This window comes from Vicia villosa, linkage group LG6, assembly GCF_029867415.1.
Source record: "Vicia villosa cultivar HV-30 ecotype Madison, WI linkage group LG6, Vvil1.0, whole genome shotgun sequence".
Lineage (NCBI taxonomy): Eukaryota > Viridiplantae > Streptophyta > Magnoliopsida > Fabales > Fabaceae > Vicia > Vicia villosa.
In genome coordinates this window covers 141,303,047-141,315,472 of record NC_081185.1, presented here as the reverse complement: position 1 = coordinate 141,315,472, position 12,426 = coordinate 141,303,047, and the positions used below count along the sequence as shown (strand labels likewise).

Below are 12,426 nucleotides of genomic sequence, written 5' to 3'. Positions count from 1 at the left end.
CTCGCATACCTTGCTAAGCCACAGAGATCTCGCTAAGCAAGCTTCCACTAATCCGTACACTATTTACAGATATTTTACACTAAACGACAAAAATTGATTTGGCTAAGCGAGCTATTTCTGGCTAAGCGAGAAAAAGCTGGCTAAGCGAGCTTGCGAAGCAAACGTTACTGCCAGAGGAACACAAAAAGGGCCATAGCGCGCTAGAATTTGCGCTTAGTGAGTTTGACAGAACTTTGGCTCATTATTTCTTCAAAATGCGCATATGGAGCCGTGTCTTCGACACTTTATTACTCGAGACTCCAAATATGCAATAATACATACAAAAAGACATTAAAACTATCAAACGGTACACAATTACACAAAAATTCAATTATCCGTAAAGTAAACGTATTTACACACAAATCGACGTTTATTCAAACGATAATATCAAAAAGAATAGATAAGTGCAACAAAACTTATACACAAAAAGAGATACAATTTGCACTTATCAATGATCATTTTATTTTCTTATCCGTAAACCTCTCCTCAAAATGGAAAAGAAGATGGAAAATTTGCAGCATCAATAATATCATTCACACCCTTTTAGCTCATGCCTTTCTCACGCCTCATATTTAGCATTATGCAATATAGATGTTCACTTACCTCCTTAACATTCTCCCTGGAAAAAAGCCATCCCTACATATTCCCACTAAAATTCTTCACCAAAAAGACTCGTGATACTCTCACCTCAAAGTATTTAGCTGTGTTTGTAACCCTATCATTCCATCTACCTCTAAAAATAAAGTACAATTCCGCTTAACACCATGTGTATTTTTTTGTTATCCTTAAAATTATAGAGGTTATAAATGTAATGAGTTGTTTTGTTAAAAAAAGTGTAATGAGTTGTCGAGTCGTACGATAATTATTTTTAGGCATGTCACCTTTGATAAAAATGTGTTTTTGTTTTCTATCTTCAATGCTCCTCTAACCTCTAATCATGAACTTTTTGATACAAATGACACACCATTTCTTAACTCGTATCCAACCTATTCTAATCAAAACACTACTACGACAAACCAACCCTCCCTCACTTAACATACTACCCTGACCATAACTTGCTCATCTTCAAATACCACCACTACAACACCTACCTCCCAACAAATTCCATCACATACAAAAAATCCTATCTCGTCCTCACAGTTGGCCTCACCACTGATTGTCGACCCAATCATTTCACTGCATCACCCACCTCTCTCCCCTCATATGACCACCCGAGGACAACATGAAATTTTTAAGCCTTAGCAAACTTTTTAATCTTCATACCTAATCTAAATACTCTATTTCTTCATTTCTTCATTGCTTATCAATCTCATTTATACATTACATGATCATAAATAGAAAATGGTCATAAAAGACTAAAGGTATGGTCTTATTAAAAATAAGAGGTGGAATTTAATGTTCTTCCTCCTAATGCTAATATTATTATAAGTTTGTATATTTTCAAGCATAAAAATAAATTTGATGGGTCCATTAAGAGGTACCAAGCTCAGTTTGTATGTGATGATGTTGGTTAAAAATGGCATTGATTATGGTAAGACATTCAGTCCCGTAGTCACAGTAGCCACTATTAGGAAAATACCCAGTTTTACTTTATAAAAATCACGACGTCTTCATCAATTAGATTTAAAGAATACACTTTTGCATGGTAATCTTAATGAAACTGTCTACATGCATAAGCCACCATGATTCAACAATCTTAATATCCTTATTATGTATGCTTTCTCAAGAAGTAACTCTATGGACTTAAACTTGGCTGTGAATTTTTTATGAAGGATTTAGGTCCTCTTATTTACTTTCTCGATATTTTTGCTACTAGATGCACATGATAATTTTTCTATTTCAAAATAAATATGCTGAGGAAATTAATAAGCGCATGGGTATGTCTTCTCGCAATTCATCGGTTACACTGGTGAACACATAAGCCAACCAAAGTAGATCTCCTGAAATCCATATGATGATCCTAGTGAGTATCATAGTCTTTCTAAGGCACTTTAATACTTGAATTTACAAGGTAGGTATTAATTATATCGTCCAACAAATGTGTTTGTTTATGCATGATCCGAAAATACAAAATATGTCTTTCTTGAAGCGTAGCGTTTGAATTATTCAGGTTACTCTTGATTTTTTTCTACATTTATATCCTTCCTCCACTAATAAGCTCGTCACATATTGATGCAGACTGAGGTGGATGTCCAAACACCAAAAGGTCCACATCTGAGTATTGTGTATATCTTGAGGACAACCTCATATCTTGATATGCCAAACGACAACCAACATTGTCTCGTTCCTATGATGAAGTTGAATACCGTGTAGTCACTAATGTAGTATTTGAGTCATGTTGGCCATATTAGTATATTGTTATAACGTAAGCTCCATGTATATCTCTGACAATCACGTTCAACATCAACACACTACGCACATTGAGATAGATATTCACTTTGTGTGTGAGAAAGTTACGAGTGGCCAAGTTTGTGTGTACACGTTCCTTCACCATACTAAATAGTCGACATTTTCACCAAGGTTCTTCCAAGATAACTCTTTGATAATGTTCGACTTAGTCTCAACATTCAATAACCTCTAGTTTCGACTACGAGAGTGTATTAGAATATGTTAATATCTTTTATATTTAGCACATATTCATTTGTATTTATTTAGAAAATCAATCTCATTAATTGAGAAATTACCGTTATGATTTAGTAACGTATTGATAGTCAAGATACTCTTGTATATGTACATGACTATGCAAGACAAATATTCTCTTAGAGTGGTATAATAAATATGCATTCTAATTTTATTCATGATATGGTGTAAGACAATAGAAGATGGGATTTGAGAGTTATAAACACGAGGGTTTTTAAAGTTACGCTTTTAAGAAAATGAGAGTGGAAAATTAAATCATAAATGAGGGGATTGTGAAATAAGGTGCTATTAAATAAATGTGGGATGATCAATATGTCCTTAATTCGGGTTAGAGGAAGTTCAATGTGGTGGTGGGAGGATATTTGTCAAATGGACTTGGATAGATGTGAATCACATTCAGTAAAGGAGTCTTATAAATGGCTAACGATGAATATTCTAAGCTGTACTAAGTCAGTTTGGTCAAAGGCGCAAAATATGGTGCTTCCTTCAAAAGTCTTTTACTTGGTATTAATAATATTTGAGAATAGAATTCAAACTGAAAATAACCTTGTTAGAAGAGGAGTGATTGGTTAAGAAAATCTTCTTTGTGTCAGAGAGTGTGAATGGAGAGTCAATATCTCATTTGTTTTACGAGTGAGCGTGTGAGTGGAGAGTTAATATTTCATTTGTTTTTCGAGTGTTCAGTCTTTACAAGTGTTTGGCTATCCAACTGTCATTTGCTCAAAATTTCCACAATATTGCAGAGGAAAGGGATGGAGCACCGACAGTTTGAAGGCTTGCTAGTTAGCGGCACAACAATGTCAAAGAATGTCAAAGAAGGTTGTTGTTATTCATTTCGGATGTGTTTGTTTCATATGGAAGAATAGAAATGAAAAGATTTTCCACATGAAGGATATTGGTTTAGAAAAGATGGTAAAAGACGCTAATATATGTTGTCTATAACATATCTCAGTGGTTCTTGAACCTCACGGTATGTCTCGGCATTATAGATGCACGCAATTTTGTTACCTGTGCAGTCAAGCAGCTCCAAGCAACTGTTTTCTTCTGTGTTTATTAGCTGAAGGTATTTGTAAGGTTCTTTTGTGTTTGGGTATGCAGTGAAGCTGGGGCGCTAGTCTAGAATTTTACACATACTCTCTCCGGCCTGAATTATAAGCAAATATTTTCTTTTTAGATTCATTGAGTAATGAATGTATCTGGTCTACATAAAAGACCAGATACATTCATTATTCAATGAACTTAAAAAGAAAATATTTGCTTATAATAATGGCCAAAGGGAGTAGTTGTTTTTTAAAGCTGTCTATATTATATGCAGCTGCTACAAAAAAACTACTTATGCCTCTACAAAAAAAAAAAAAAAAGCAATAGTCTTGGTTACGTTAATCAAACTCATTCAATATACACTTTTCATTGCATCTCATCATTTTCAAAACAAAGCTTCAATCTCTTGCTCACGTTAACATCTAGAAACAGAACACCTTGTCTCTCAACTGGTTATTACTACTTCATCTACCTATAAAAAAATAAAGAAACAGAACACCTTCGAAAAACCAAGATTTGGTAGGAAAATAATAAATCATTCATTCCTACAATAGCGTTTATTATAAACGAATAAACCATTCATTCCTGCATTACTCAATACGCACTGACATAACGATCCTCGCATACCTCTGTTGAAACGGTGATACATATGGCATGTCTATCAATGCTAAACATTTTATTTTAACGAAGTTTGAAGTAATGTTGAATATATGGAAGCAAAATACTAAGCATTATAACCTAAACAAGAAACTCATCTGTACCAGGCTCTAGAGTCACCAAAAACACAAGACAATATTCAGCATAATTTGAGAGCTTGGAGCACCAATATATCATCAAGGACTCTAGTTCTTCACAGTTGTAACATACTTGAGAAGCATGGAAACAACATCTCCTGAAATTCTAGCAGCCTCAGTCTTCAGCTCATGGATTTTTGTATCAGTCTCTTGCTCAAGTCTCTTGACATTAGCACCAGAATCTCCGCTGCTCTGTATTCATTAAAAGAATGCACACAAACTTATAATGAGATAGAAAGGAAGTCTAACAGAAACCTTTTCGACTAATTACTGAAGTCAATCATCAACATACCGCTGATAATTTCTGTTGAAACTGGTTTTCCAAAAGAGTTCGCTGTTCAGCAATCTCCCTTTCAGCCTCTTCTTTGGCTTGTTTCAACCTAGCATATTTTTCTAATAGTAGAGATGCCGAATACTGATTAGTGTACAAATAGAGAGACTAAACAAAATCGATATCATTACAATAAAATAAAAAAAAGTAAAACAAAAAAGAAGGGGCGAAGGGAAACTGGTCTATCATAGCAATATCTCATAATTTGTTCTGTGACATATACGAGGACACAAGAAATTCCATACTCATCATAAAACCAATAACTCAGTTTTCCCTATGAAAATGAAAAACCGACTCAAGAAGGATAAAGAGAAGGAAATTCACTTTACATAAAACGGCATGTTAAGATTTTCCGTTAAAACACATAAATGGACCAAGAATGAGATGACATCATGTCGTGGCAAACAACATGTCAAAATAATAAATGAAGACTGGCTACAATACCGTTTTTCGCAGCATTCACAATTGCCTGTGCCTCATGTTCAGCAGCCAACAACTGTTGAATTCCTCCTTGACGACTGTTGGATGCCATTCTGTGATAAAATAAACTTGTAATTAATAACAGTAGAAAAAGTAGAGCTACCAGAAAGTAAACATAAATCTTCTTCACCGTCAGCACCAGAGATGAAATCTTTTGCATACAAACCACCATGGTGTTCAATTGGATATAACAAGATAGGAATACGGATACCAATACAATAGAGTCAAAAAACCAGACAAATAATCCATTGAGAAATTTTCCTCTCCAAAAAGAAGAAGAGACACCTAAATCATAACACAAATTTTGCAGGAAAGCACGGTCTGGAATTTGCAATAATGCAACAACACATTCGAGTCAAATAATCCACAGGTGTATTTATCTATGAAGCACAAACACCTAAATCACAACATTGACACATCGACATCGGCAATAATTTTAAAAAAAAATAATAAGTTAAACATAATCACAAAAGTTGGTATCGGTTTCGGACACAACACTAACACAAACACATTTTTTCAGAGGTGTCGGCGCTCATAGGTATCTATCCATTTCCTTCTGTGCTCCTTTAGTGGAGTGATCAAATTTCAATAATATTCCAATGAAATCACCAATTTAATCAAGAAACAGTTCGCATAAATAATTAGGTTTTGAAATTAACTTAATTTCAAAATCATCTACGAAATCGATAATCTTCAATCACATTAGTCCTTTGAATAGGTCAATTACTCATATTTGATTTCAGAAATTCAAACAGATCAACATACAATGGAACAGATGCGGATGAAAATTCGATCATCAATTATGCAATAAACGTAGAGGAGAAACCGAATGGAATGCAAAGATGAGGTAATATAAAACGCGAATCGAATTCGAAAACGGTTGCATTGTTATTGAAATTGCAGATCTGAAGAAATGAACGAGAGAGAGGCATACCTATCGAGTGTTGAATTCAGACGAAACCAGAGAAAGAGTGCGCGAGAGAGAGAACCCCAAGATTTGCTTTTTAGAATAAAAATAATTTGTATAATTTTGATATACACTCCCCTGTTTTTACTTTTATTTTATTAAAAAAAGTATTTTTGTGATTAATACTGTATTGTTTTTTTATATAAAATAATTTATTAAAAGAATTGAGCATTTTTGGTTTATAGTCGAAAACTTATTTTTGTTATGAGAAGTTAAATGGGCTTAATTATGAACTGTTAGTTTTTTTTAGGTGAACACTCTGCTACCCTCGAGTTTAATTTGGTATCGGTATTTTTAATCAATTAAACACTATGATTCACGTCATTTTTTATTTTTTTATTTTTAAAATAAATTAAAATTTTAATACAAATTACACTAAAGATATTCATGAATATCAAAGAATTTACTTATTTGTTATGAATGTGTGTGGGATTTAGTGGTGAATGTTTGAATTTTGTGAGTATATTTATTAGGAATAAATTGTTTATATAAAAAAATAACTCTACTAATATGTGGAAAATTTTACCTAACCTCATCCTATCCATATTATATTTGGAATAACATATAGATATGTAATCGGATGATTACAATAAACATGAGTTTATGCAACAGCGAAAAACCATGACCTAAAAAAAAGAAATATTGTGGCCTAAAAGAAAAGGAAATTGTTTTTGTTGATTTTCTTGCGGTGCCATTACGCTTTGGCAACCGTTGTCTGTTCACTTTTGGCAACTGTTTTTAAACCGGTGTTTATTTTTTCAATGAAAAAACTATCAAAAACTTTTAACAAGTTATTCGGTGGACAAAAATTTTGTAAAAAAATTAAAATATCATAAAACTTATAACAAGTTATCCGGTAAACAAAAAATTGGTAAAAAATTATAATACCAGATAAATTTTATGTAAGTTATTTGGTGAACATATAATCTACCAGAATACTTGATTGCAGGTTATCTGGTGAACAGAAACTACGTACCAGAATTCTTTAAGTGACATTATGTGGTACACCGGTGTAAGGATATCAATTTTTCTAATTTCAAAAAATAAAAATAATAGATAAAAAGGGTATAATTGGAATAATTAGTAAAATGTAGGGGTGTGAGAATAATTGTTGGATATGAGGTAAAGTTTTCGAATATGTTAGATTCAATCCTTTTGAGATCCATAAGCTAACCCTAATATTCCTATCAACGAACCAAGGTGACTTTTATCCCTAGTGATGTTATTCTTCAACAATAAAATCCACAAGCTGCTTACAATATGTTCTAATAGAATATGCATCATCTTCATGTCAATCGCAATCTAAAGCTTGAATTATAGCTTGAACTTCAGTTGTAATAGGATTTGGGTAACCTGCTCGTCTTCATTTAGATAATGCTAATTTACCTTCATTACTTTGAAAAATAGCTCCCATTTTCCAAATCCTTCAATGTGATTCATTTTTCTTTCCATTTGTTATCTTTCTTCTCGTCGTCTTCAATGATGTTCTCCTTAGAGGTACTACTATCGTGACTTTTACTAGTGTTGTTTCCCTTTTCCTTGTTGTTACAATAGTTGTCTAATATTTTGAGCTTTTTGTTTGTTGTTAGCAAGATTTTTCCTTTGCATGTCGCTAATGAGGTGATGAATTGTGTTATCAACTTTATCACTATTGTTCATATGTTCTTCAATATTATGACGAACATAATAGTGTTGATACTTATTATGGATATTGTTAAGGTTTTACATGTTAGTGTCTCTTCAATTGTTACCCATTAAAAAATGTTCGTCTTCCAATAATATTTGTGACAAAATTACAAGAAAATACAAGCTTTTACTCAGGTTAATCATTCAACCTTTATATCAATTACAATATCACAAGAGAACAAGACTCTAGATTTACAATTATAGCACGATCGAATCAAACAACAAATTACATAACTCTTACTTTAGGCTTTTTTATCTTTCAACATTAAAACACTGAAAAACATATATTTCTAAAATTATATTTTTGTGATTAGAAGTTGATAGAAAAAATAGCAAGTGTACTATTCTGCCTATGTAGTAATAATAGGAAAATCCCGAGTATCGAATCTCAAGGACAGCTTGACGATACACAGTTCTGAAACAATTTAAATTAAACAAAAGCTCGGGGGTTTTGTTTGGTTTGATAAAATTATGACTAGAATTTAAATTAAAGTAAGCAAATAAAATAGTTAAATGATGAACAAAGATGAGTAGATTGCTAGGGTTCAGTGAATGATTCTTCTTGTGACAATTTTGACATATCAATGCAATAACATAATTCTCATCAGTTGATTACCGGTTCTCTAGGGGCATCTAATCATAAGTCCTTAGTTAAAAGATCTTTGATGTCATCACCTAATTACTATGTCCATAGGTAATTACGGTTATGATCCAACATTCAGATAACAAGAAACTTCAGTTAAGATAAAGTATCCCTAGTCCTATGTGATATTTATTATCATATGTTCTTACACAAATCAACAAATAATTGTTGTTTAGCTTAAATTATTCATAAACGTTCAGAATCCGTTTGTCCGACGGTTAAAGCATTAAGAACATATGTAGAACAAATCAACGATAATAGAAAACTAAATTGTCATTGCATCAATAAAACAGAACCATTACAATCAACAGTAAATATTTGGATAAAAAATAGTATCATGTAAATATTTGCATAAAACAGAACCATTACAATCAACAGTAATCATTGCATCAATAATAGATTTTTTGGCATATGTCATTTTTGAATAAAAAATATTTGAATAATAAATAACATTTTTCGTATATAAAAATATTTAGATCAATAATAAATTTTTTACCCGTATACAAATTTCATTTTTGTTTTTGTATCATTTACAAAAATATTTGGATCAATAGTAAATTTTGTATAGAAAAATATTTAGATCAATAGTAGATTTTTTCCCGTATACCATTTTTGAATAAAAAATATTTGGATCATAAATACCATTTTTCAAAAATAATAGATTTTTTTTCGTATACAAATATTATTTTTATTTAGGTATTATTTATAAAAATATTTGGATCAATATTAAATTTTTGTATATAAAATTATTTAGATCAATTATAGATTTTTTGAATAAATTTTTCCCGTATACCATTTTTGACTAAAAAATATTTTGATCATAAATATCAATTTTTGTATATAAATAACTGTCAATAGTAGTTTTTTTTAGAAGAAAGAAGTGAGAAAGTGATGAAAGAGAAAAAAAAGTAGAGAATGTAGAGAGATTTGGTAAGTTTGATAAAATATGAGAGTTGTATTATTTTAATAATAAAATTAAGAACTTTATTGTGCAAAGACCAAATAACCACAATTTTAATGTGGTGGAAAAAAAAATCAAATAAGGGTATTTTTGACTTTTCCACAACCATTAATTTTCTTATATTATAGATAGTTATGACTATTTTTTCTTTATTCTCTATCACTAAATGGTCTACCCCCACTACTTCTTACTACTACTAAAGAAATGTTATTCTTACACTAACATCTATATTTTCACCGTATATCACTGTTCACCAATATGATGAATAGTGAAATATTATAATAATAAATTATTTATAAAAAAAATTAATTTTTTTTAATTAAGGAAGTACGGATACAAAATTATTTGATTAACCAACTTCATAACTTTATTAATCGACATTTTAAATTTTATTAACCAACTTCATAACTATTAAAATATGAGCCTTTATGAACTAATTTCATAACTTTATTAACCAACATTTTACATTGTATTAACCAACTTTGTTTACTGCTAAGAATAATTTTTAATATCTGTGTGTTTATTCATCAATTTATTAACCAACTTTTTTACATTTCATTAACTAACTTTGTTTTACTATTAAAAATTATTTTTAATATCTAATTGTTTATTAACCAACTTCATTAACCAATTTTTTACATTTCATTAACCAACTTTGGTTCACTACTAAAAGTCACTCTTCAAGTATTGTTTACAGACACTATTCACAGCAATTGTTCATGTACTGTTCACTTACACTGTTCACATGTTCATAAATATAATTTTTTATTTTCAATAAATATTGTTCACCATATCTATAATATAAGAAAAGTTGTTATTCTGAAAATCACAAAAATACTCTTTTGTTATCTTAGTCTAAATTAATAATTTGGGGGCAAAAAATGTCTTTTGTTGGTTTTTTCTAACTCACTTTTCACTTTTTACTTTCCAACTCACTTTTCACTTTTTACTTTCCAACTCTTTTTAACTCTCTTTCATTTTTCACTTTTCATTTTTTATTACTTTACTATTATTATTATTTCTAATAAATTATTAATCAAAATATTCCAATAAATCACTTTTTAATAAAAAGATTATTATGATCATTTTAAATAACTATTAATTTACATTTAAAATAGTATTTAATTTTTAAAATTAACTTTAGTACTTGAATATTAATAACGAAGAAATATAATTTGAAATAGTTTTTATTTTAAGATACAATATTTTTTAAGAAAATAATAATAATTTTAGTTTAAAAAAATTATTCTAATTAAAATAAATTAAAAAATATACTTGAAAATGTGTGTTATTGGATAAAATACAAAAATGTGTGTCACTTATCATTAACTTTAATTTATATGATTCAAAATATTATTATATTAATATAAGTCATTAATGAAGTTTATAGAGGGCATATCATAAGAGAATGTCTTTTTTATATGAGAATGTGAGAATGAATCTGAACTATTGGATTTTAAAATAAATGGTGGAGATTATGGGTGAATCTTTTTTTCTCTTTCCTACATTTTGAAATAAATGATGTAGGAGAGAGAGAAAAAAGATTCATCCATAATCTCCACCATTTATTTTAAAATCCAATGGTTCAGATTCATTCTCACATTCTCATATAAAAAAGACATTATCTTATGATATGCCCTCTATAAACTTCATTAATGACTTATTCAATTGATTACGGGAAAAAGTGTATTACTTATTCAATTGTAACATACTACTATTATTTATAGTCAAATTCTATTGATTCAGATATTTTTGTAAATGATACTTTAACAAAAATAATATTTGTATACGGAAAAAAAAAATCTATTATTGATCTAAATATTTTTATATACGAAAAATGGTATTTATGATCCAGTTTTTTTTATTCAAAAAAGGTATACGAGAAAAAAAACTATTATTGATCTAAATGTTGATATATATTTTTATATAAACGATATCTAAACATAAATAATATTTGTATATGGGAAAAATCTATTAATGATCTATATATTTTTATACATGAAAAATGATATTAATGATCTGATCTTACCTGATCAGAGTGAATCGTCACGGTCAACTGCGGTGGACTTGGAGAACTGGGAAATGTACCTGCAAGGTACTCCGATGCCAAAGTGAGAAAGCAATCAGAGAGCAAGTACGAGGTAAGAGTAAGGATGAATGAATGTTACCTGACCCTCTAGTGAAAGAGAGTATTTATAGCCCCCAGCGTTGGTCCAAAATCTCGTTATTGGACTAGATACCCAGGCCCAATTTGAAGACTACCAGGATCCTACGTGTGTAGTGGAAACCAAAAAGTCATCATCCTCTTCAAACTTATTCTAAACCAAAGACCGTTTCAACCAAGCACAAGTCCAATTCAGATATATACTTTTCAAACTAGAGGTAATCTCAACATCCATTTTTATTGATGTATACTTTGTAATCAATTTCAATTCATCATTCTGATTTTTTCAAGTCATATTTTCTCAAATTTATAGACTGTTCCATTGTATGAAATCTTTATGACTTAAGTTGTTGTCATTGCAAAATTACCATAGCTGTTTACGGTCACAACCAAAATTACCATAGCTCTTTATAACATTTCGTTCACACAACTGTTTTGGGAAATCATTAATGTTGAACATTCATGATGCGATGATCCTTCATGAATTTGTGCAACATTTTTAAAACCTCAACTATTTAAATTATGATATATATGTACATTGTATTTACATAACTTATTTATCTATTTAACTTTCAGCCATATCATTACGGTAGCAAAAGGAGCACAATACGGATATAACATGGTCATGGCTAAGAAAGCACAAGCACGTAGAATGGTTTTATTGAAAGAGACACGTTCAA

The 12,426-nt window shown here is 30.2% G+C and overlaps 1 protein-coding gene across 1 annotated transcript; it reads right to left on the bottom strand.

Annotated features, from left to right (window-relative positions):
- Positions 1–4,220: 4,220 nt before the first annotated feature.
- LOC131612574 (V-type proton ATPase subunit G1-like) lies at positions 4,221–6,380 on the bottom strand. Its single transcript, XM_058884342.1, has 4 exons — positions 6,260–6,380; positions 5,290–5,378; positions 4,807–4,907; positions 4,221–4,706 (listed from the first exon to the last, which is right to left on the bottom strand). The coding sequence occupies exons 2-4, from the start codon at positions 5,375–5,377 to the stop codon at positions 4,563–4,565; spliced, it is 333 nt and encodes a 110-aa protein (XP_058740325.1). The 5' UTR covers position 5,378; positions 6,260–6,380; the 3' UTR covers positions 4,221–4,562.
- Between the last annotated feature and the right edge of the window lie 6,046 nt (positions 6,381–12,426).